This window comes from Amblyomma mixtum, chromosome 7, assembly GCF_055824585.1.
Source record: "Amblyomma mixtum isolate Tamu chromosome 7, ASM5582458v1, whole genome shotgun sequence".
Classification (NCBI taxonomy): Eukaryota; Metazoa; Arthropoda; class Arachnida; order Ixodida; family Ixodidae; genus Amblyomma; species Amblyomma mixtum.
Window position 1 is genome coordinate 91,177,050 of NC_143018.1, and position 23,109 is coordinate 91,200,158.

At 51.5% G+C, this 23,109-nt stretch overlaps 2 protein-coding genes across 2 annotated transcripts in view; both read left to right on the forward strand.

Moving 5' to 3' along the window:
• Positions 1 to 23,109, forward strand: part of LOC149336817 (astacin-like metalloprotease toxin 5) — a 47,925-nt gene that overhangs the window by 24,102 nt on the left and 714 nt on the right. The window contains exons 3-5 of the mRNA XM_089554238.1: positions 15,509 to 15,581; positions 16,577 to 16,691; positions 18,142 to 18,317. Of these exons, the coding sequence (XP_089410364.1) occupies positions 15,509 to 15,581; positions 16,577 to 16,691; positions 18,142 to 18,317 (364 nt within the window). The remainder of the gene's footprint in view (positions 1 to 15,508; positions 15,582 to 16,576; positions 16,692 to 18,141; positions 18,318 to 23,109) is intronic.
• LOC149336818 (uncharacterized) lies at positions 6,655 to 7,789 on the forward strand. Its single transcript, XM_089553625.1, has 2 exons — positions 6,655 to 6,915; positions 6,994 to 7,789. Exons 1-2 carry the CDS (start codon positions 6,655 to 6,657, stop codon positions 7,429 to 7,431), a joined length of 699 nt encoding a protein of 232 aa, XP_089409751.1. The 3' UTR covers positions 7,432 to 7,789.

Here is a 23,109-nt window from a genome sequence, read left to right on the forward strand (position 1 = left end):
TAAAACTGCGATTCTAAATTTTGCTCGAGGCCGAGTCCATATCCCTGCTTTTGGCATACTAGACTCGCCCGGTGCACCCCCGCCCCGCCAGGTGGAGCTGATATGGGTGCCTGCGCACTCCGCGAATCCCGGAAACGAGGCCGGAAACCTTTTAGCCCGAGGTTCTTTAAACCGGGCTCAGGTGCCCTCGGATCGGGGATTCACGAAGGAGCGCATGCACTCATTCAGCGAGCTGACGCAGGCCTACAGAGCCTCACGCCAGCTCAACCCCCCGCCCCACCCCTCCCTAGATAACAACACGCAACGCTCTGGCGCAGACTACAGACACACTCTCTTCCCTCACCCCTTACCCTAGCCCACTATCATTCCTCCTTTTCCACTCCGGCATGCGCCCTATGCCCAGAACCCTTCGCCTCTTCCAACCACATCCTTTCCCTCTGCCCGGCGGACCCTCCCCCGCGGGACCTAGAGAACCTAAGACCTGGGAGGACTGGGAGACCCTGCTGCGCTCGGAGGACCCGGCCGTGCAGACCATCGCAACCGGCCGGGCTGCCAGTGTTATGGACCTTAAGAACATAAACACTTGAGTGCAGTGGGGTCGTGCGGAGACCCTGGGGCGTGCCCCGAATTCCTTGAACAAAAAGTTAAGGGGGCACTTTGGTTGTCTAAAGTGCGTAGAGGCGAAAGCGTTTTCCGCACCACTTTGACTGCTTCTGTGGCACTGGTGGCGTCACATGTAATTGGGTACTAATTGCTAAGTGACGACAAATCACTAACTAATGATTAATTACTGATTTGTGCCTGAATACTAATTAACTGCTAATTAATGACGCTTAAGCTTCGCCTTTAGGAGTGGAACGCGACAGCGTGTTGTAGCGCTGCCAGGGAGTCCACGGAACGTCACCACCCGTTCGGCGCGGTGCCTTGCTCTTTGAACGCTTTTGATGAAAGGAAAGGGCGCAGTAATTCTCTGTCAACTCGGTGGACACCTGAACCGCACCGTAGAAGAAGGGAGGAAGTTGGAGTGGAAGAAGAAAGACAAAGATGGCCCGTAATGAAGAAAATGAAAATTGTATTTGAGGAAAGGAAATTACGCAGTAACTGTCTCACATATCTCGGTGGACACCCGTCAAAATTCAGGGGGGCACTTTCTTCACCTAATGTGCGGTCACTGATGTGTAGTTAAGATGTTAAGCTTCGCCTCTAAGAGTGGAACGCGACAGCGTCTTGCAACGCTTCGAGGAGTCCATAGAACGCCATCGCCCATTCGGTTGTATGCCTCGGTCGTCGGTAAATTGTTTTTTGAGGAAAGGAAATGTGTCTGTCTCTCATATCTCGGTGGACACCTAAACCTAGCCGGAAGGGAAGGGAGGAGGATGGGAGTGAGCAAAGACACCGTATTCACTAGAGAGAGAGAGAGAAAACTTTATTTACAGAGGAATTCGGGGCACGCCCCAGGGTCCCCGCACGACCCCACTGCACTCAAGTGTTTATGTTCCGAAGGTCCATAACACTGGCAGCACGGCCGGTGGCGATGGTCTGCACGGCCGGGTCCTCCGAGCGCAGCAGGGTCTCCCAGTCCTCCCAGGTCTTGAGGTTCTCTAGGTCCCGCGGGGGAGGGTCCGCCGGGCAGAGGGAAATGATGTGGAGGGAAGAGGCGACGGGTTCTGGGCATAGAGTGCATGCCGGAGTGGGGAAGGAGGGATGATAATGGGCTAGGGTAAGGGGTGAAGGAAGTGTGTGTGTGTGTGTGTGTGTGAAACGAGGCCGCCAACCTTTTAGCCCGAGGTTCTTTAAACCGGGCTCAGGTGGCCTCTGATCGGGGATTCACGAAGGAGCGCATGCACTCATTCAGTGAGCTGACCCAGGCGCACAGAGCCTTACGCCAGCTCTACCCCCCGGCCCACCACTCCCTAGATAACAAACACGCAACACTCTGGCGCAGACTACAGACACACATATTCACTAGACGCACCTTTGTTCTTCCCAAACCATCGAGCTGGCATGGCGGAGAGGATAGCATGCTCGTCTCCCACTCCGAAGAACGGGGTTCGATTCCCGAGCTCGACCAATTTCTTACTCGGTTTTATTTACTTATATGGCCTGACTAGTAAAGTTAATTAGGCTAACTGAGAATTTAAGCAATTAACCAAGCTCAGTCCCACTTACTTAGAGCATCACTATACGATCCCTTCAATTGGTTGCCTAGTTACTAGCCAAAGTACAATTTGCCCCGGTTGAAATTCGCGCACTGTGACGTCACGACCGTTTGGACCAACTGAAAAGCGTGACATTTCTGTCGACAACTGCTTTTTTTCTCTCTCTCTCTTGCTTGCCAACATGCTCGTGTCACTGTGGAGGCTGTTTGAGCGTAGAAGTCGTGACGGCGATGAGGACTACTTTTTTCTACCATCATGTCCGTGCAAATGTGTACGGTGTAGAAACTACTTTTGTTGCAGACCACCCTCACCTTGTGCGCTCTTGCCTGGATGAAATCCTACAGAGCGCCAGTAAGCTGCCCAATTTTAGAGAAAATTCTGCCCATAAATCTTCGCGCAATGCTTCTGAGCAAAGTAGTTTCTTTTCCGTTGCACTCGTTTGAATAGACCACGTAAGGCGTTTATACCGGTTCCACATTTTGAGTGATCGCAAGACAAAATGGGACATATTGTATCAAGGCAAACACAAAGCGACAGGGAAACGCAGAGTGGGACAGGCCTTTCCTTCTAACCTTGCTTTCTTGAAGACTGGTGCGTCCACTGCGGCATCTTTTTCTGTTTCACTCTTTGCTTTAGACCTTCCCTCACGGTGCGATTGAGGGGCGCACCAGACCACACGAGATCTTACGCTCTCCGAGTTTCGCGGCTTCGCCGTCGCCATTACCGTCGCCGTTGTCCGTTTTAACAGCAATGGACACCTTAGTCGCGCTTTAAGCTGCGAAACCAATGGAGCTGGATCTTGGAAAGCAGAGGGTAAAAATTGGTAAATTGGTTTTTGAGAAAAGGCGGAGTATCTCTCTCTGACACATCTTGGTCGACACCTGAACCAGCGGGAAGGCGCGTAACTGCCCTCTATAAGAGCAGTGGACACCTCAATCGTGCTTTAAGCTACGTGGCGGTAGTAACAAATGTGCGCTGCATGCGTTGGCATTAACAACGCTGTGCCAGAAACGCGGCGCTGAAGCCATAGGCAGTCGGCGTTCGTTGTGTTCTTTGGCGTTGGCGTTGAGAACGTTTTGCACTCCGACCATTTTAAGAAAAGGAAGAGCGCATGACTGGCTCCCCGGGTCAGTGGACGCCTGAATCGCGCTTATAGGTACGAGGGTTATGAAAGAGAGATGTGGGATGCATGTGTTAGCGCTGACAACGGTGAGCGAACTCTCGCGGCAAGCCATTAACTACCACCTGCCAGGGTGGCAGGGTGTACGTCAACTGTAATGTAGATATAAAGACAAACTGGAATTTCTTACCACTTTATGCGGGAGTACATCCCGTTCCTCTCGCTTGTAACGCCTCCGACGGCTGTGACAACCTCGCCAAATACTTGCCTAGACCTCGTCTTTGGGAACCAGGTATTGATGCAGCAAGTCGAGCATATATCCATCGATTTCTCCCACCTGAAAGCTTCCTTCATGACAGTCAAGAACTGTTAGTAGAGTGTTTGTTGAAGATGGAATATGTGTGAAAAATAACAAGTTGTCTGTAATTGTACACACATGTCTTGCTCGAGTTCTTTGCCTTAACCTATCGAAAAGCTGAAACAGCTGATGAGCTGCGCTCAAATTTCGCATTAGGAAGTAACGTAATCGTCGGCAATTTTTTTTCTGAGAAAAGGAAAGGCGCATAGCAGGGTCATTCTGACGACGGACGCCTCAAGCACACCCCGAACGTGGACTTGGTAACTTGGTAAAAGCTTGGTAACTCAATATTCTAGTTGGCGTTCGTGGCACTCTTGAGGTGTCCACCGACAAGGTGAATCAGCTACGAACCTTTCCTCCTCTCAAAACCGAGAGAGGCTTTGGACCGCAAAGAGTCACGTTGTTTTCCTGCGGTCCTTGCCTCAAGGTGAAACGCGCATCAAGATTGACTTTCGGAGACATGTGGTAACAGAGCTTTTCCTCTAAAAACTAATGCACAGAGTTGTCTCCAAGCTAGAGCGCCTAGGAGTGTTCCAGAGAAGAGACTACAAAAGGCAAGCGCATATGAAGCGCAGGAGAGAGGAGAATCTGTCCTTAAAACCGGTGCCATCGATTCGGTAAATTGATTCAGTGGTTACGGCGCTCGGCTGCTGACCTTCGATCCCGGTCGCGGCGGCTTAATTTCGATGAAGGCGAAATTCTATAGGCCCGCGTACTCTGCGATGTCAGTGCACGTTAAAGAACCACAGGTGGTCGAAATTTTCGGAGCCCTTCACTATAGCGTCCCTCATAGCCTTAGTCGCTTTGGGACGTTAAACCCTAATAAACCAAACCAAACCAAACCAAATTGATATCTTGGGAAAAGGAAATGGCGCAGTATCTGTGTCGCATATCTCGGTGGACACCTGAACCGCGCCGTAAGTGAAAGGATAAACGGTTTGGTTTATTGGGGTTTAACGTCCCAAAGCAGCTCAGGCTATGAGGGACGCCGTAGTGGAGGGCTCCTGAAATTTCGACCTCCGGGGGTTCATTAACGTGCACTGACACCGCACAGTACACGGGCCTCTAGAATTTCGCTTCCATCGAAATTCGGCCGAGGGACTGAGGGAAGAAAGGACGGAAGAGGTGCCGTAGTGGAGGGCTGCGGAATAATTTCGACCACCTGGGGATCTTTGACGTGCACTGACATCGTATAGCACACGGGTGCCTTTTGCGTTTCACCTCCATCGAAACGCTGCCGCCGTGGTCGGGTTCGAACCTGGGTTCTCCGGCTTAGTAGCCAAGCGCTCTAACCACTGAGCCACCGCAGCGGGTAACCATCGATTCGGTGGACGCGGTTTTGCGGCGAGCGTCTTTAAATCATTCCTCTCACGTCTCTTTCCACTATTCTCTGTCTTCACGGGGGTGGTGGTGAAAACATTTATTAAATAAGGAAGGGACAGGAAGGAGGCTGACAGAAGAACTTACCTGAAGAGCGTGTTGTCGGGCTAGTTGGTTCTGCATGGTATATAAGTGAATTGCGCAACAACTTAGACAGGACACAGAAAGAAACACATACAACAGCTCACGAGCGGAACTACCAACTGTTTAAATGAGTAGAAGTTCAGATTTATTTAAACAGTTGGTAGTTGCGCTCGTGAACTGTTGTATGTGTTTCTTTCTGTGTCCTGTCTAAGTTGTTGCGCAATTCACTTATATACTATGGAGAACCAACTAGCCCGACAACACGCTCTTCAGGAAATAATTCAGGGGGCACTTTGACTGTCTAAAGTGCGTAGAGGCGAAAGCGTTTTCCGCACCACTTTGACTGCTTCTGTGGCACTGGTGGCGTCACATGTAATTCAGTACTAATTACTAAGTGATGAGAAATCACTAATTAACGGTTAATTACTGATTAATGTCTGAATTAATGACGCTTAAGCTTCGCCTTTAGGAGTGGAACGCGACAGCGTGTTGTAGCGCTGCCAAGGAGTCCACGGAACGCCACCACCCGTTCGGCGCGATGCCTTGCCGTTTGAACGCAACGATTTTTGAGGAAAGGAAATGGAGCAGTAATTATCTGTCATCTCGGTGGACACTTGAATCGCACCGTAGAGGAAGGGAGGAAGTGGGAGTGAAAGAAGAAAGACAAAGATGGCCCGTAATGAAGAAAATGAAAATTGTATTTGAGGAAAGAAAATTACGCAGTAACTGTCTCACATATCTCGGTGGACACCCGTCAAAATTCAGAGAGGGGGTGCACTTTTTTGACCTAAAGTGCGGTCACTGATGTGTGGTCAAGATGTTAAGCTTCGCCTCTAAGAGTGGAACGCGACAGCGTCTTGCAACGCTGCCAGGGAGTCCATAGAACGCCATCGCCCATTCGGTTCTACGCCTCGCTCGTCGGTAAATTGGTTTTTGAGGAAAGGAAATGTATTTGTCTCTCATATCTCGGTGAACACCTAAACCTCGCCGGAAGGGAAGGGAGGAGGATGGCAGTGAGCGAAGACACCGTATTCACGAGACGCGCCTTTGTTCATTCCAAACCATCGAGCTGGCATGGCTGAGTGGATAGCATGCTCGTGTCGCACTCCGAAGACAGGGGTTCGATTCTCGAGCTCGACCAATTTCTTACTCGGTTTTATTTATTTATATTTCCTGACTAGAAAAGTTAATTAGGCTAATTGGGTAATTAAGCAATCAACTAAGCTCAGTCCCACTTACTTGGAGCATCACTATATGATCCCTTCAATTGGTTGCATGGTTACTAGCCAAAGTACAATTGGCCCCGTTTGAAATTGGCGCACTGACGTCACGACCGTTTCGACCAACTGAAAAGCGTGACATTTCTGTCGACAACTGCTGATTACAACGACGAGACATTAAAGGTTTTCGCCTTAATATCAACGTACGATGAACCCCTCCATCTCCCTCACACTAGACGGACAACGCATCCCCCGTGTCGACTCTTGTCGCATCCTGGGTATGCCACTGACCTTCAACACTTTCACCTCTGCCATCAATCAGTTCATACGCACATGCCACTCAATCACACACTTACTCCGCCGCGTAGTCTTAAAACATGCCCCCGCACACCGGACCGAGACGCGGACCGCACCGACGTGCGTCGGTCCAGCAAGTCGCGTTCATCATCTCGCCGCCGCCAAGACCAACAGGCTCGTCAACTTTCCTGGGCGGACAGAGTGGCCGGCAGAGTCAACAATGCCAGCAAGCCCCCGGCCCCTCCGCCCACACAGGTGGATCCCCGTGACCGGGAGCTCCAGGCCCTGCGAGACGAGGTGAGTCGTCTTACCTCTCTTATCCAGACCCCCACCTCCGTCCTTCCACAGCTTACACCAACCGTCCCTCCCGCCCAGCACACTCCACTACCTCAAACAACAACAGAAAACGTGGAAGAGTCCGTCTCCCAATCCCCACCCTCACCCCCACCCAAGAAAAAACGAACAACAGAGCCCACACCCGTTACCCAGACCGACCTGACATCCCTCGAGGCCCGCCTGGATGCTAAACTCGCTGAGATGGACGCGCGTCTAGAGGCAAAATTCAATCACCTCATCGACCACCTCTCCCAGCGGTTCGAGCAACAAATTGAAGCGGCATGTACGCGCATGGTGCACACCCTAGAGATGAGCCTTGCACAGTACGACGCCCGCCTCCAAACAATAGAGCAGGCCCTTCCCTCGCTACACCTCAATCCGCCGCATCAATCCAGCCCACATACCCCACAGAACTCCCCAACCAACCCACTTGCCCTCACCCCACCAAAGCTCCAGTATGGCGGGGCTCCCTCCTAATTCCTTATCAATTCTTCAGTGGAACTGCCGCCGCTTCCGGGGCAAGCGCGCACCCCTCCAACTCCTCCTCCCCACACTTCCCACGCCCCACATCCTTCTCCTTCAGGACACACATAGCCCTGCCACACTTCCTAGCTACACATCTGTTCACTCGGACGCCACGAATACACCCAGGGCGTCCACACTCATACATCGCTCCATTACACACCAAACCCATTACATCACCTCCGAGACGCCCTGCGTAATTACAGAAACCATACAAGATACACACTCACTACCATCGATGTTTGTCGCCAATATATACCACCCACCATCTCACCCGATGGCTTCATTCGAAACGCTACTGCGAGATCTCCACCGTCTTGCAGGCAAGCATCCATTGATTATCGGAGGAGACTTCAACAGTCAGCATACTGACTGGGGCTACCGCACCACCACTGGACGAGGCCGGCGTTTCTGGTCCTTGGTACAAGAGCTCCGCCTCACAATACACAACAACTTTAACACCCCCACGAGGATTGGTAACAGTGTCAGCGCGGACACCAGCCCGGATTTGACACTGAGCCGCAACCTTGTTGGTATTACGTGGGCCACAACGCGTCATACATTAGGAAGCGATCATTACATCCTCTCCGTTACAGTACCGTACAAGCAAAGACAGGCCCGTCACGTAACACACAAAATCACCAACTGGGATGCTGTACGCTCCGCACGGGCGGCCCTCCCTGACGCTTCCATTATAGACATCGACCAGTGGGTGGCATCACTCATGAACGATGTCTCCACACACACGCGAACCCTTGTCACAACAACAGATACGCCCACCCTCGACACTCGCCTGGCCCACCTTTGGGAGGCCCACCATAGCATCCTAGAGCGCTGGAAGGGGCAAAAGCTCAATCGGACCCTTAAAAAGCGGCTGGCCGCGCTGCAAACACAAATTACTGAGCACGCTGAGGAGCTCTGCCGATCAAACTGGGGTCAGATTTGCGACAGTTTGGCTGGCAATCTGTCCTCCAAACGTAGCTGGCAACTCCTCCGTCACCTAATTGACCCCACGCAATCCAAAACAGCCACACAGCACCACGTCACACGCCTTATACACAAGACCGGCCTTTCTCCTGACGCACTCATTAATATACTTAGAAACACACATACAACTCCCGGTACCTCAAACCCCCTGCCCCCCTATACAGGCGCCCCGAATGCCAACCTCGACGCAGAGATCACGGAGACAGAAGTCAGAGCGGCCCTCCTGACTCTCCGTTCTAACTCCACCCCAGGAGTTGACCGGATCTCTAATGCCATGCTCCGCAATTTGGACGATCAATCGATCGCCCAGCTCACGGAGTACTTCAACAAATGCTGGCAGGAGGGCACTCTTCCCCAATCATGGCGTCATGCCAAAATCATATTCATACCAAAGCCCCACAAACCACTTACACCCTCAAATCTCCGTCCCATTTCACTAACCTCATGCCTAGGCAAGCTTTTCGAACACGTCGCACTCGCTCGACTCACCCAACACATGGCGGAGCAAGACCTCTACCCGCACAGCATGGTGGGCTTCCGTCCCCATCTGTCAGCACAGGACGCCATGCTCCAACTCACGCAGGACATTTTCGACCCCCTCATTCCGGGTCACACAAAAGCTGTCTTAGCCTTGGATCTCTCCAAGGCCTTTGATCGCCTGGACCATCAAGCGATCATGGCGGCTCTCTCCCCCTTGAACATAGGTGAACGTATGTACACCTATATTCAAACATTCCTTACTAACCGCACGGCCGAAATTCACTTCGGTCCCCACATCTCCCCCCATACACCCTAAGTGGGGTCGGAACACCCCAGGGGTCCGTCCTCTCCCCTTTCCTCTTCAATGTCACTCTCATTCCCCTTGCCCACAAGCTACAAACCATCCCTCACCTTCGGCATACACTCTATGCCGATGATATCACGCTATGGACCACCCATGGCAGTGATGGAGACATAGAGAACACCCTACAGTCCGCGGCTATCCTCACCCAAACGCATGCGCGGAGTATCGGACTCTCCTGCTCACCGGAGAAGTCGGAGCTCCTCATAATCCGCCCCACAACACGAAACTGTCCCACAGCCCCCATCACCGTGACACTGGAAAACCGGCCCATCCCGGAGGTAAACACTCTCCGGGTACTTGGCCTCCACATCCAGAACAACGGGAAAAACACACTCACCATACAGAAACTCAAGCAGACAACTGTGTCGATATCACACCTAATCCGCCGCGTTTCTGCACACCACCGGGGCATGAAGGAGCATGACCTATGTCGTCTCATTCATGCCTTCGTCCTCGGCCGCTTTATCTTCACGCTCCCCTACCTGAAACTCCAGGCTAGGGAAATCTCCACCCTGGATGCCATGATTCGAACAGCATTTAAGACAGCATTACACCTACCCCAAAATACCTCAACCGAAAAACTCTTTCAACTAGGCCTGCACAATACGATAGGGGAGCTTATTGAGGCCCACCGACAGACACAATACATACGTCTCGCGAGAACCACCACCGGGAGACACATCCTACACACCCTCGGTATACGCCTACCAGTTACCGATCCCACACAGCTCCAGGTACCCCGCCTCATTCACCGCGATTTATTTATTAAACCTCCCCCCAAAAACATGCATCCCACCTACCACGAACCCCGCCGCAGAGCTCGCGCACGGGCACTCCACAAATACTATGGCACGGAACCGTATGCCGTTTGGGTGGATGCCGCATGCACGGGCGAGGACGCGGTTGTCGCCATCACGAACCCCTCCCTCCAACCCATTGCCACACTTCACATAACCCCTACTGCCACTTCGGAGGAGGCCGAAGAGGCCGCCATTGCCCTGGCCATCACCCGCACGGAGGCGCGATATATACTGTCAGATTCCAAAACTGCCATACTAAATTTTGCTCGCGGGAGAGTTCACGTCCCTGCATTTCGCATACTGGACTCCCTCGCCGCGCACCCGCCCCGCCATGTGGAGCTGATATGGGTGCCTGCCCACTCCGGGAATCCCGGAAACGAGGCCGCCAACGCTTTAGCCCGAGCTTCTCTCAACCGGGCACCGGCGGCCTCCGACCTGGGGTTCTCGCGGGAGCGCATGCACTCATTCAGTGAAATGACGCAGGCCTACAAAGCCGAGCGTCGGCTCTACCCCCCACCTCATCCTTCCCTCGACAATTACCATCAGACACTTTGGAGGCGGCTCCAAACACGCACTTTGCCCTCCCCTTATATACGCTCGCGATATCACCCAGTCCACACGAACCCTTCCTGTACCCTCTGCCACCACCCCAAAGCCACCCTCGACCATATTCTTTTCCTCTGCCCGGCGGATCCTCCCCCGCGGGGCCTGGAGCACCTTACCTCATGGGAGGCTTGGGAGACCCTACTGCGCTCCGAGGACCCGGCCAAGCAAGCCATCGCCACCGGCCGGGCTGCCAGCGTCATGAGCCTCCGGGACATGAACGTTTGAGTGCAGTGGGGCCGTGCGGGGGCCCAAGGACCGACGTGTCCAAAACTCCCTTGTTATAAATAAAGTTTTCATTATCATCATCATTAAAACATGCCGGCCTCTCCGAGACACATGCCAGCCGTCTTGCTCAAGCGCTGGCCCTGAACAAATTTTTATACTATATTCCTTACTGCCCCCTTACAAGTACACAACAAGACAAACCAATCCGGGCCCTCAATACACTATACAAAGCAACACTAGGGCTCCCCCTTCAGGTATCTACAGACACCCTGTACAGAACAGGCCTTTTCCATCCCCTTCCAGCCCTCCTTAACCTGCACCGAGAGAGACAAATCATCCGCCTGTCCAGTTCTTCAGCTGGGCGATGGATTCTATCACAGACTCCCTACGCACCCATCTCTTTCCCAGACCCACCGCAGTCTCCGATCTACCCCTCTAACCTCCGCCTCGCACCTATTCCACGCAACATGTCCGCGCACACACACGCAGGCCGCCGCCAGGCATACGCATACAACCACAAGCCACCCTTGGAGGCTGCGGCGGTGGCCTACACAGACGCCTGTCTCACGAAAACCGCGGGCTCCACAGCAGCCTTCTTCCTCCACCCATGCCTCTCTACAACCAGCACACACACAACCGGTCCATACACCTCCCCACCCTCCACGCTCGCCCTAGAAATACACGAGATCGCCGATGCCATCACATACTTTGCCACCCTACCCCCCGCCCGCCAATACGTTGTCTATACAGACTCGCAGGCAGCTCTGCGTGCATTCCATGAAAGAGCCCTCCCTTTCCCTACCCGATCGGCCTTAGATGCCGCCCTCTTAGCATTAAGCCCACGACCGGTCACATCCCTGGTCACATGGGCATCCCCGGCAATGAGCTGGCTCACCAGCTTGCCTGCGAAACTGTACACCGGACGCCGGGGATCCCATGGACGAACCCACCGACGGAGCTGGCGGTCAGGGCTTACAGGGCTTACAGTCGACGAATACTTAGGATCAATTAGGACGAGGGTTGGTTTTTACATATGAACTCCCAGATAATCATCAGTTACGTTTTTTGGACCTCAAACTTATGTTCCGTGGCAGCCACGGTTGCCATATGTATTCCCCCTGTGCTAACAAGGAGCTACTGAGATACGACTCCTCACACTCCAAGGTTGTAAAAAGAGCCACTGCGTCTCTCTGTTTGGAGTCGGCGCTTCACAAGTCGTGCCATCATAGCATGCAGAAAGTCTCGACTATCAGGTTTCCCGCCTCTTGGCGGTAGGCTTCCCTGGTTCGGTCATATCTGCCGTCGCTGAAACCCTCCTGCAGAAACAAAAAGGCGCCCAAAAAAGACCTGACTACTCGGCTTCAAAGCCGGTTGTGGTCCCCTATGTGCACCAGGTGTCTCATAACCTGAAGAAAGTGGCCGGTAGACACCATGTACCTATGGTGTTCTCAGCCCCCAACAAGCTATCAAAGCTTTGCTGCCGCATTTCTGGCGTTTGTGAAAGGGGTTGCAAAAAAAGGCATGGCACTTCCTATGTTGTGCGCCACAGGAGTGGTATACAGCTTGCCCCTTACTTGTGGCTCTTCCTATGTAGGCCAAACTGGCCGCGGCGTTAATGACCGGCTACGGGAGCATGCAAAAAATGTTGACAATAATGATAATAGTTCAAACCTTGTAAGGCACAGTTCTTCCTGCACGTGTAGGGCAAGATTTGAGATGACAAAGATTCTAGGCAGGAGTACCAATGTAAAAGCCCGGCTTGTCTTAGAGGCCTTCCATGTTAAAAAAACTATCTGATCGCTGCGTAAGTGATGCTTCGTTGCAGATATATGATGCTGAAGTTTTATATCTTGATTCGTTCGAATAAAATTGCTGTCTTTGGGATGTGTGTGCCTGCTCTAGGCATGCTCTGCTTTTCTGTATATATGCTGTTGTTGTTTCTCCCCATTAAACAGTTGGTAGTTGCGCTCGTGAACTGTTGTGTGTGTTTCTTTCTGTGTCCTGGCTACGTTGTTGCGCAATTCACTTATATACTACTAGAAGAACTTTCAAGGGCTGGTTTTAGTGGAATTAAAATAATAAATTGGCTTCCGGCTGTGTGGCAGTTCGAGAGCATTGCCCCGCAGGAAACGTGGATGCTGTTTCGGAAGGGTGGTGCCCGCACGCTCGTCTCGTTACTACTTTAGCACACAAAGCCGCTGTCTGGGCGATACACTGGCAACCTGCAGGAAAATGTGTGGTGTTTATGCTCAGCTGCTTCTCAAGACCAATTCCTTGCCGTGTTCTGAGGTTTTCGGAGAACACTGGTATCGGGGCACTTTAGTCGTAGCAAACTGAGGGTTTTGCGCAACTCCGGGGATGCCCACAGGCTGTCTTTACTTGCACACCGAGTTGTGTGGCCAGCGCAGAACAGGTAGTCAGGGCTGCGACTGCAAGAACGGCTGCTGAGGCGTGGCCAGGCGGGTGCCGGTCGTGGTCGTCACAGAACTGACCTTGCGGTCGTATTCAAACGCGGTGGTCGTATCAGCGATAAAGTCACCGCATTATTCACTCTTGAAGGTGTGGTCATGTAGCTCTGTCAGGTTGCGGTGAGTCTTCTTGACGAGGTCCACGTACGTCTATAGGAAGCCGTGGGTGTGGCCGGATACTCCAGGACCGCTTCTAGAGAGGCCACTACCTTTGGGATGAGGGTGCACAGGATCCTCGTCAAAATCTTAGTTGTTCCATGAGTGTGGCGGGGGGCGGGGGGACAGATGCTGAGCCCCGCTGGGTTCCGCGCCGAAAGACATGCCGTCACTCCTGAAAGCCAACCGGCTCTAGCCCGTGCGCGTTGGCGCTGGCTGCAGACAAGGCGGCCTTTCCTTATTTTTTCAACACATACCTTACCGTATGATAATGTACCGCACCAGATATCACACCGAAATAGCCGTTTACATGAAAGGCATCTCTAGTCCCTAACGTCACAGGACGAAGCCGTCATCCGCACCTGTTGTACTAGAGCCCTTTGAGACTCCAGCCCCTAGCATTGGGATAGGGCCGCCACCGATGCCTCTCTACTTTGGAAAGGGGAAGGGGGAGGGAAAGGTGCTTCTGAAGTGTCCAAGCCATGTGGAAGTTATCGCAAGCTTCCCCATCGTGTGGACACCACCCGTCGAATTGAGGATCAAAGTGTTTGGCGACTGCGGGACACATTAGGGTATTGGCCTGCAATCTTCTCAATATTCGTTCCTTAGCCTTACTCAGCTGCCTTGCGCGAACCGGGAGCAAGCGGTGACGCTCGTATTGGTTAAAAATTTCTCGGGACCGCAGTAGCGGTTGCCTAACATGCTCTGGTCCAGAAGAGTTGGGGTGAGGTGCCCGGTGGGTAAGCGCTCTGGCAGTCGCGTCAGCGGCCTCTTAACTCTCAGACCCTGGTGACCTGGAGCCCAGATGATCCGTTTTGGGGTGTTGTCGGCATCAGCGGCTGCTCACTTTAGGAGGTGGTAGGGCAGGGTTGATACCTCGACTTCCAGATACCTCATACAGGTGTGACGGGAATCTGTAATGATTACCCTAAAGTTAGGATCTGCAGCGGCTAGTGCAATGGCTGCCTCCTAGGCGTGTGCGGAATGGAGAGCCCAAAGAAAAGCCTGTCAACCTGTGTTCCCTGGTGAACTAAAGCAGCCGTGTAAAACCCCCGGGGCGACGGTCCTCCTATATCTACGTAGTATGCCCCTTTACAGGTCAAGTCCCGGGATGGTAGTCAGATGGGCCACGAGGATAGGCGGTGGACTAGAAGGCTGTGTGGCACTGTGTAAGGCAGTGTTCTAAATATGCGTATGTGTGTGAATAGTTTAAGCACTGAGGTACGTAACAGGTACAAATAAAGTTTGGCTGGCGTATGAAGCAGATTAAACTGTATTCGGCCAAGGATGCCAGCTTCACGGATCGATAAGGTTGGCTGTGGCAGTCTTGAATAAGCTATTTTAATTTTTGCTGTGTGTAGTATTCGTCGACAGTGAGTTTATAAGCCCTGAACGCCTGCGCCGTCGGCGGGCTCATCCATGGAATCCCAGGCGCCCGGTGTATAGTGCCGCCGGCAAGCTGGTGAGCCAGCTCATTGCTTAGAATGCCCATGTGACCAGGGATCCACCGAAGGTTCACCGGTCGTAGGCTCAATGGTATCAGTGCGGCATCTAAGGCCGACCAAGTAGGGAAGGGTAGGGCTTTTTCATTAAAAGCCGGCAGAGCTGCCTGCGAGTCTGTGTAGGCTTTCAGGCGGAAGGTAGAGTGGTAAAGTGCTTGATGACATCGGAGATTACGTGTACTTCTACGGCGAGAGTGGTGCGTGTGGAGGTGATGAAAGCCGGAAGTGACGTGATGGCTTGCTTAGAGCGGCGCTTATATATACACGTGTTCGTGTGGTCTTTCCTAAAGAGCTTCGACGGAAATGCCTTTGAGATACTCGCACTAGTTATGAACTAGTAAACAAATATATTTAACGAGTGGCTCACGGTGACACAAATGCTTTTGCATTCGCAGCAGGTCAGTGTTCTTAAGTGCCCTTCGTAACTTTTTTTCGAATGTGCAGCGGAATGCAGTGACCGAGCAGGACGAACTGTGGCCCGGAGGCATCGTTCCTTACGTCATTACCAACAGCATCCGTAAGTACACGCGGAACGCTTAGCTAGACGTAAAGCCAGCAATAAACAACAAAAATTCCCTTAACTAATTTGTTAGCCTGTCAACATGATTTTTGAGCCCAGTCCGGGTGCCGCTATTTGAGGGCGTGATGTTTTATTGGAATGTACTCATGCGCTTATTTATTTATTGGAGCATACCGCAGGCCCATTCAAGGACCCTGGAAGAAGGGGCACCATAAACACAAAAACTGTACAAAGCAAGACATGAAGCAAACCAACAACTCAATAATGGCCTGTTCTAAGGCATCACTGTCAGCTACTGATGGTGATGGTAGCTGATTTCACTCGGTAATGGTGCAGGGAAAAACACGGCTGCAAGGAGCAGACAAGATAACGGAGAAAACAAAAGTGGTTAAAGTGGTCTCTAAAAAAGCCTCAATATAACGTTGTATTATTATATATACACTAAATATTAGTTGTCAAAAGTGTCCAGACCACAGGGCTCGCTGTCATGGAGTGCACAGGGATATCTACGGGACCCTTGAAGGTGCAGAACCCGGCTGGATGAGTGCGGACAAGAAGTTTTGTCACTCCCTAGGGATCTACAGCCACAGTGATGATGTAAGTGCCTTGCAACATGGCTCTACAGGTAACCAAGTGGCCGGGCACCTTTGGAAAAGGCTGTACGAAACTAGGAGCTGTACTTTTCGATACTTGGGCGGCACAACATTTTGCGATATTTTCTTCGTTTTTGTAACGACCTTTATGTTCCGAACGTGCGCGAATCTCTCTGGTGGTCATTGGGTGCTTTCTTTAAAAGACCGGTTAGAAGAGACCGCCAGAGACCACACCCTCCACCGCGCGTCAGTGTTCCACTGAATGACTCTGTGGCCGCTGTCCAATATGGCGGTGCGAACATTATTGGACGCGTGGTCGTCGGACCACCTGCAGATGCCATCTGGGCCTGCTAAACGGTGGTGATGAAGCGTACTCGCTTCCTTTCCCTTTTGTTCCAGGTCGCTCCACGAAGAAGATTCGGCAGGCCATGGACGAGATCGAGTCCCACACTTGCCTTCGCTTTGTGCCCCGGAAAAAGCATGCTAACTACATTTCCATTATGCGTGGAGACGGGTGAGTCTTCTGAAGAAGACTACGTGCCATGCACTCCAGAAATCAAGAGCGTGCGCTGTAAATTACCATGTTGAGGAACACCGTCTAGACTTCACCATTCTGTAGTGTCCAGAAGTCACCATGATGTACAAAACATGATGCATCTGAGCACTGTCCCGGTCAGGGTATCCTTTCTCAAACCCACGCTTAGCGCGTGGCCAGGGGTAGAAAATCATAAGAGGCTCACTTCCCTGCTTCCTAGCTCAATTGTCTTGTTCGCGTTTAATAGTAAATATAGCCTTCTTCTTTTTATATCAATAAAATAGTAAGCCGATAACATGCGCCTCAAGCGAATCAAATGGAACGTCTAAACCACGCGAAATGTCCTTTTATTTGCGGCGCAATAAAGATGCCAGCTGAGCAACAAACAGAACGAAACACTGATCACGCCAGGTTGTTCAAATTACGCGTGTTGCCTGACATTCCATACACATTGAATGATGTTTTACTCAGCTCGCAAGCCTGTCTGGTCTTTACCGAGTTCAGCTCAAATTATTAAGGCGAAAGCCTTTAATGGCTCGTACTAGCGGTGTCCGTCCGTGCTCGCAGCGTCCGTCCGTGCGCTGGAATCGTGCCAACTGTGGCCGCTCCTCCGCGCAGCGGCGCAACCTCCTCCGTAATTTCTTTTCCTGAAATTCATTTTCTGCACTACGGGGCCTCTTTCAGTTCCTAATTCTTTCACTCCCACTTCCTCCCTTTCTCTTCAAACGGATGACGGGTGTCCGCCGAGAGAAGCGTGACAGTTACTGCGTAATTTCCTTTCCTCAAATAGAATTTCCACTTTATTCACTACGGCCCCTCTTTGACTTTCTTCTCTCTCCCTTCTTGTACGGTGCGGTTCGGATGTCCAATGCGACGGTTGCTATGCAACGGCTCTTGCAGCAGCCGCAACAACAACACAAAAGCACGATTTAGGCGTCCACTGACCCAGGGAACCAGTTATGAGCGCTTCTTTTCCTTAAAATGATCGGAGTGTAAAACGTGAACGCTAGCGCCAAAGAACACAATGAACGCCGAACGGACAACGCCGACGGCGACGCCGCGAAACGGGCGCCAAAGAGCTGCGCTCTAAAACACTGCAATCAAAATAGAGACCGCAGTGACCAAATACAATAAAAGCCGCACATGCAGGAATCCCGCCACGCGCCAAGCGGTTCGGGGAAGCGGCAGTTGGTTGACCACAAGGCTTCTGCCAAGCGCACTTTAGAATTTCCAAAGTGAATTCGGTAATTTTTTAATTTTCTGCCATTAGTCTCGAAGACTTCTTGAGCTAAAAGCGGAAAATTGGAGCTAGATAAGGCTAGGAACAAGGACTACAAAGCAAAAGTTTGACTTATTTAATAATAAAACACCCCATAATTCGGCCATTACTTGAACCTTGCCTTTCCATCCTGCTTTCATTGGGACTTAGGTGTTACTCCCACATCGGCCGCCAGGGTGGTGCTCAGAACGTGTCCCTTGGCTCCGGCTGCCTCTACCGGGGCACCATACTCCACGAGCTGATGCACGCTATAGGGTTCGACCACGAGCACTCGCGCTCCGACAGGGATGAGTACATCGACGTCTTCCCGGAGAACGCCGAACCAGGTGAGGAAAGCCTCAGTTGGATTGGGGACTTTTGCTGCGAGGTTCTGCTTTGGGCTCGTGCAGGTGCGCAGGGCCTGATAAAAAAACCTAACTGAAGCGGATATGCTCCAGTGTGTTTAGAGTATTTTCTTACGGCACTGTTCTTCGCCCATAGTTTTGATTTCGGTTGGCTTTGAGCGCACGCGAATCCGGAGGTGTTGAGGTTAGTAGCTCCGAAACTCAGCCCCTGGGGAGGACCAAATCATAAATGTCACGCTCAGAAATCTAGATGACCGTTCAATTTCCCTTCTCACCGACTACTTCAATGAGTGCTGGGAAATGGGGGCGCTACCTGCTGAATAGAAGCACGGGAAAATAATTTTCATTCCTAAACCAAATATGCCCATTAACGCCCAAAACCTGCGTCCCATTTCGCTGACTTCGTGCTTGGGCAAACTGTTTGAGCATGTCATCCTCACCCGTCTCACGCAACACATGGAATCCCATGGACTATATCCCCATACTGTGGTAGGATTTCGAGCCCACCTCTCGGCACAGGACGCCCTATTGCAGATTTCACACGCTATCCTCAATGACATGTTACATCACACCAGAGCAATCCTGGCAGTCGACCTCACCAAAGCATTCGACAAAGTTACGCACAGCGCCATCCTGCAGGGCATCCAAGAGCTGCAGTTGGGGCCTAAGACCTACAACTATATCCGGGCCTCCTTAAAAGGTCGCACAGCCTCACTGCATATAGATGATATACAGAGCCCCCCCCCTCCCCTCTTTCACACTTGGTAATGTTGGTACCCCGCAAGGGGCGGTGTTATCTCCCTTCCTCTTCAACCTCACCCTCATCCCCCTGGCCAAGGCTCTCAGCCGCATTCCGCACTTAGGACACACACTTTACGCGGATGATATAACGGTTTTGACCACATACGGCTCGGATGGCGACATAGAATCGACCGTTCAGGAAGCCGCCACAACTATAGCTACCCACGTGGCAAACATTGGACTTGAATGCTCCCCCACAAAGTCAGCACTCCTCATAATCCGCCCGCGGCGCGTCCCTACCTCCCCCATCACGATCTATCTGCATGACACTCCCATACCGCAAACACCTACCCTCCGCATTCTTGGCCTGCATTTACAGGACACGGGGAAAAACAACCTTACACTGAAAGCACTAAAACAGTCCACTTACTCCGTCATACATCTTCTTAGAAGGGTTTCACATTCACGAGCCGGTCTAGACGAAGCAGACAATCTGAAGGTGCTGCATGCCTTTGTGCTCAGCCGCATTCTTTACGCCACTCCTTACCTGAACCTCTCCTGTGCGGATGAAGACAAGATCAATGCTCTAATCCGCATGGCTACCAAAGCAGCGCTAAACCTACCAAAGAGCACTAGCACGGACAGGCTCTTCAAATTAGGAATGCACAACACTATACAATAACTTACAGATGCACATCGCTACACACAGTACCTTCGTCTGGCTGTCACGGAAACCGGACGATATATACTGGATTCTCTGGGAATTCGCATACCGGCACACACGACAGACTATCTCTCTCCCTCGCGCCATACACACCGCGGTTACCCTGAAACCCTTTCCTAAGAATGTCCACCCTGAATACCATTAATCCCGCCGAGTCGCGCTAGCCAAAGCTCTCCATAAAGAATATGGCACTTCAGAGGATGTGCGCTGGGTGGACGCCGCGTGTGGTCCAGACCGTTCAGTAGCTGGGGCTTACCATCCAGCAGCCCCCCCCCCCCCCCCCATTTGCCCATTTCATAGACTCCCCTTGTACCCCGGAAGAAGCAGAGTAAGCAGATATCTACAGCAATAGCCATTGCCCAAACCAATGCGGCTTATATACTTAGCGATTCCAAAACCGCCATTCTTAACTTCGCCGGCGGACGCGTCCATCCCCCCGCGTGGCAGATATTGAGAATGTGCCCCCTAAATCCCGATAGGCTTATTGAGCTCGTGTGGGTGCTGGCTCACTCTGGCAATCCCGGAAATGAGGCCGCCGATAACATAGCCCGAGGACTTATTTGCCGGGCAAATGGCGACCCCAGCCGAGATTTCTCGAGGGAGCGGGCACACACGTTCTCAGAACAAACTCAACAAGCACGCCTTGCCTGTCGACTCTATCCCCTCCCCACCCCCGCCTATCCCACTCCCAACAAATCCTCTGGAGGTGACTCCATACCCGAACCCTTCCTACCCCTCAGCGTCTATCCTACTTCCGCCATGTTTCCCCCGAGTGCACTCTCTGCGGAGAATCGCACGCCACCCTGGACCACATCCTCTTCGGGTGCCCTGCCGATCCTCTCCCGCAGGAACAGCCCGCCATTGGTACATCGGAGGAATGGGAGGCCCTCCTTGCGTCGCAGGACCCGGACACGCAACTTCGCTGTGTGAACCGGGGTGCCAGTGCCATGGCCCTACGTGGCCTGGACACATGCGCGTAATGTGAGGGCTGTGCGGTGGGCCTGAGACCTTACACGGTCCAAACTCGCTTGCTTTAATAAAGTTTTCCATCCATCCATTGCAGGAGATGCAGCAAGTGCCTGTGTCACTGTTCATCACAGCACAGTACTTTTCGCTGTCCTGTGTGCCCACTATACTGACGTTACTGCACACTGCAAGCGAAAGCATACGTGAGGAAAAGGTTGGTGTGGTTTAGCTCTGGTTAAACCGGGTTGGTTGCGAAAGCAATATAATGCAGAAGCAGTAGAACAACTATATTCAAATATAGACTCTTCGTCGGTGACTTCCATGGCGAGACTCCTCGACGAGCGCGGCACGAGCGGCTCCTTCTGGCTGCGGGGGAGAGAGTAAGCTGACATCACGCGTCGCCATAGCATCGGAGAGGCTGACGTCACACCATCTGTTAGGCTGCGGCGGTGGCTCCTCGAGGAGCAGGGTTGTCCACGGACCACGCGACGAGCGGCTAGGCCTGGCGTAGTACTGCTTTCGCAATAAAAGAGTGTATATAAGTTATTCAAAGCACTCTGTTGTATATCGCTCCAGTTTCATTGTTCGTAAGGCAATGAGCGCCGTTATGGGGAAGAGAAGAAACAGAACCAGAAAGTTTGGTGCCTCTAATCGTTATAAAACAGGTCTCTAGTCGTCCCTGCGATGTCCAAGGAGTGGGCTGTTGAAGAAATGCCGTGACTGACGTGCAGCTTCCGTGTATGTGAAGCTTGCAGAACAGGACTAGCCTCTCAATTATGACTGGCGAGTATTGCAGTGAATGTGTCAATGAATTCGCCCACGGCTGTGAGATTGTGTGGAATATGCGCAGCTGCTTAAGAGATCACGCGCTAAAAACACCAGCTGAGTGGTATTGTACGTAGCCCCGTTTTATTCTGTGAATGTTGTCCCTCAAAGAGCACAACGTACCGAAAAGAACGATTGGTTTGATAGATGTTTCTTTTTCACCGCCTGGAATTCGACGGTGTCGTGAAATGAGCAGCTCACTGGTGCCCGTCGAGAATAAAAAAATGTAATAGCTGTACCCTGGCAGTATTCACATGCTGGGCTAGAACATACCCAACAATTCTGGACAAAAGCATTTTTAAACAAAACCTGTTTATGAACGCAGTTTTTTCATATATTGTAAGATTTCAATATAACAGTCAATATACCTGCAGATCTCCCGCCGGCAGGCTTCCATTTTTTTTGTTATTAACGTTTTTGTTATCGTCAAAAGCGTTCCCCACTGGTTTTATATGGCATTCTTAACTGTTCGATGCGAGCGATGAAAAAACAATTTATAAAGGATTTCGCTACTCATCGGAAGAATGGACTACTATCTTCAATATTTCCACAACACAGTGCCTCACAGTTTTCCAATATTCAGAATTTTTTTCCATGAATGTTGGACATAGTTGGACGTCGACGATAGGACAGAGCAGGTTGCTGTGCAAAATGATTGAGAGATTTCAAGTTCGCAGCACAAATTACAGTGAAAACCAAAATTTAATGATGTATACATAGCTGTAAGTGAGAGGACCAAATTAACAAGGAGAAAGCGTGCAGTAGTTTCAATAAAGTGTTGACGGTGGTGGATTGAAGCACTTACTGCATGGAAGTCACGTTACAATTTTTTAGCGCGATGCATTAAGGTTCCCGCACAGGTGGAAACTAGGCGTCAGCGTGAACGAAGCATACTCAGAGAAGCACGTGGCACTCGTGTCACATAGGTCGCGTGAGCTTGTGACGTCATCACAACCTGCACACCGTGACGGGTGGAAGTTAAATTAATGACTGGTGGCTGGAGGTTGTTTGGGAAGAGCAAAATAGGTTTCACAAGCCCCGCCAGTGGCTGTGTTTTAAAGAGCCATCTGCCGCGGTGGTGGCACATAGCTTAAAAGCGCTGCACCGATGTTCCAGGAGTCGCATGATGACTCCCAGCGATCTATGAATGTAAAGTAGAGAATAAAGTTACTGAATTAGAATTCCGCAAATATGGACCTTTATCCATTGACGCTAACGCCTAATGCCCTCATTGAGGATATTTAGTGTCGACGCCAGTTTTTCTTCGTCAAGTGACTGTCAGAACGTTTGTTTATTTAAGTAGCCTAGGGCCCGGCTGGGCATTACATGGGGAGGTAGGGCAGATAACAAAGTTACTCACGGGTTTACTTCAAAATTTATACAAATATAGGAAAAACAGTAATAAAAGAACAAAGCGTGAATTATCAGACTGGGCTGGAGTTATACATTGTGGGCATAGTGCAGTGTGCAGTAAAAAATAATAATATGTACACGCACAAGGCAAAACAGATGTACAAG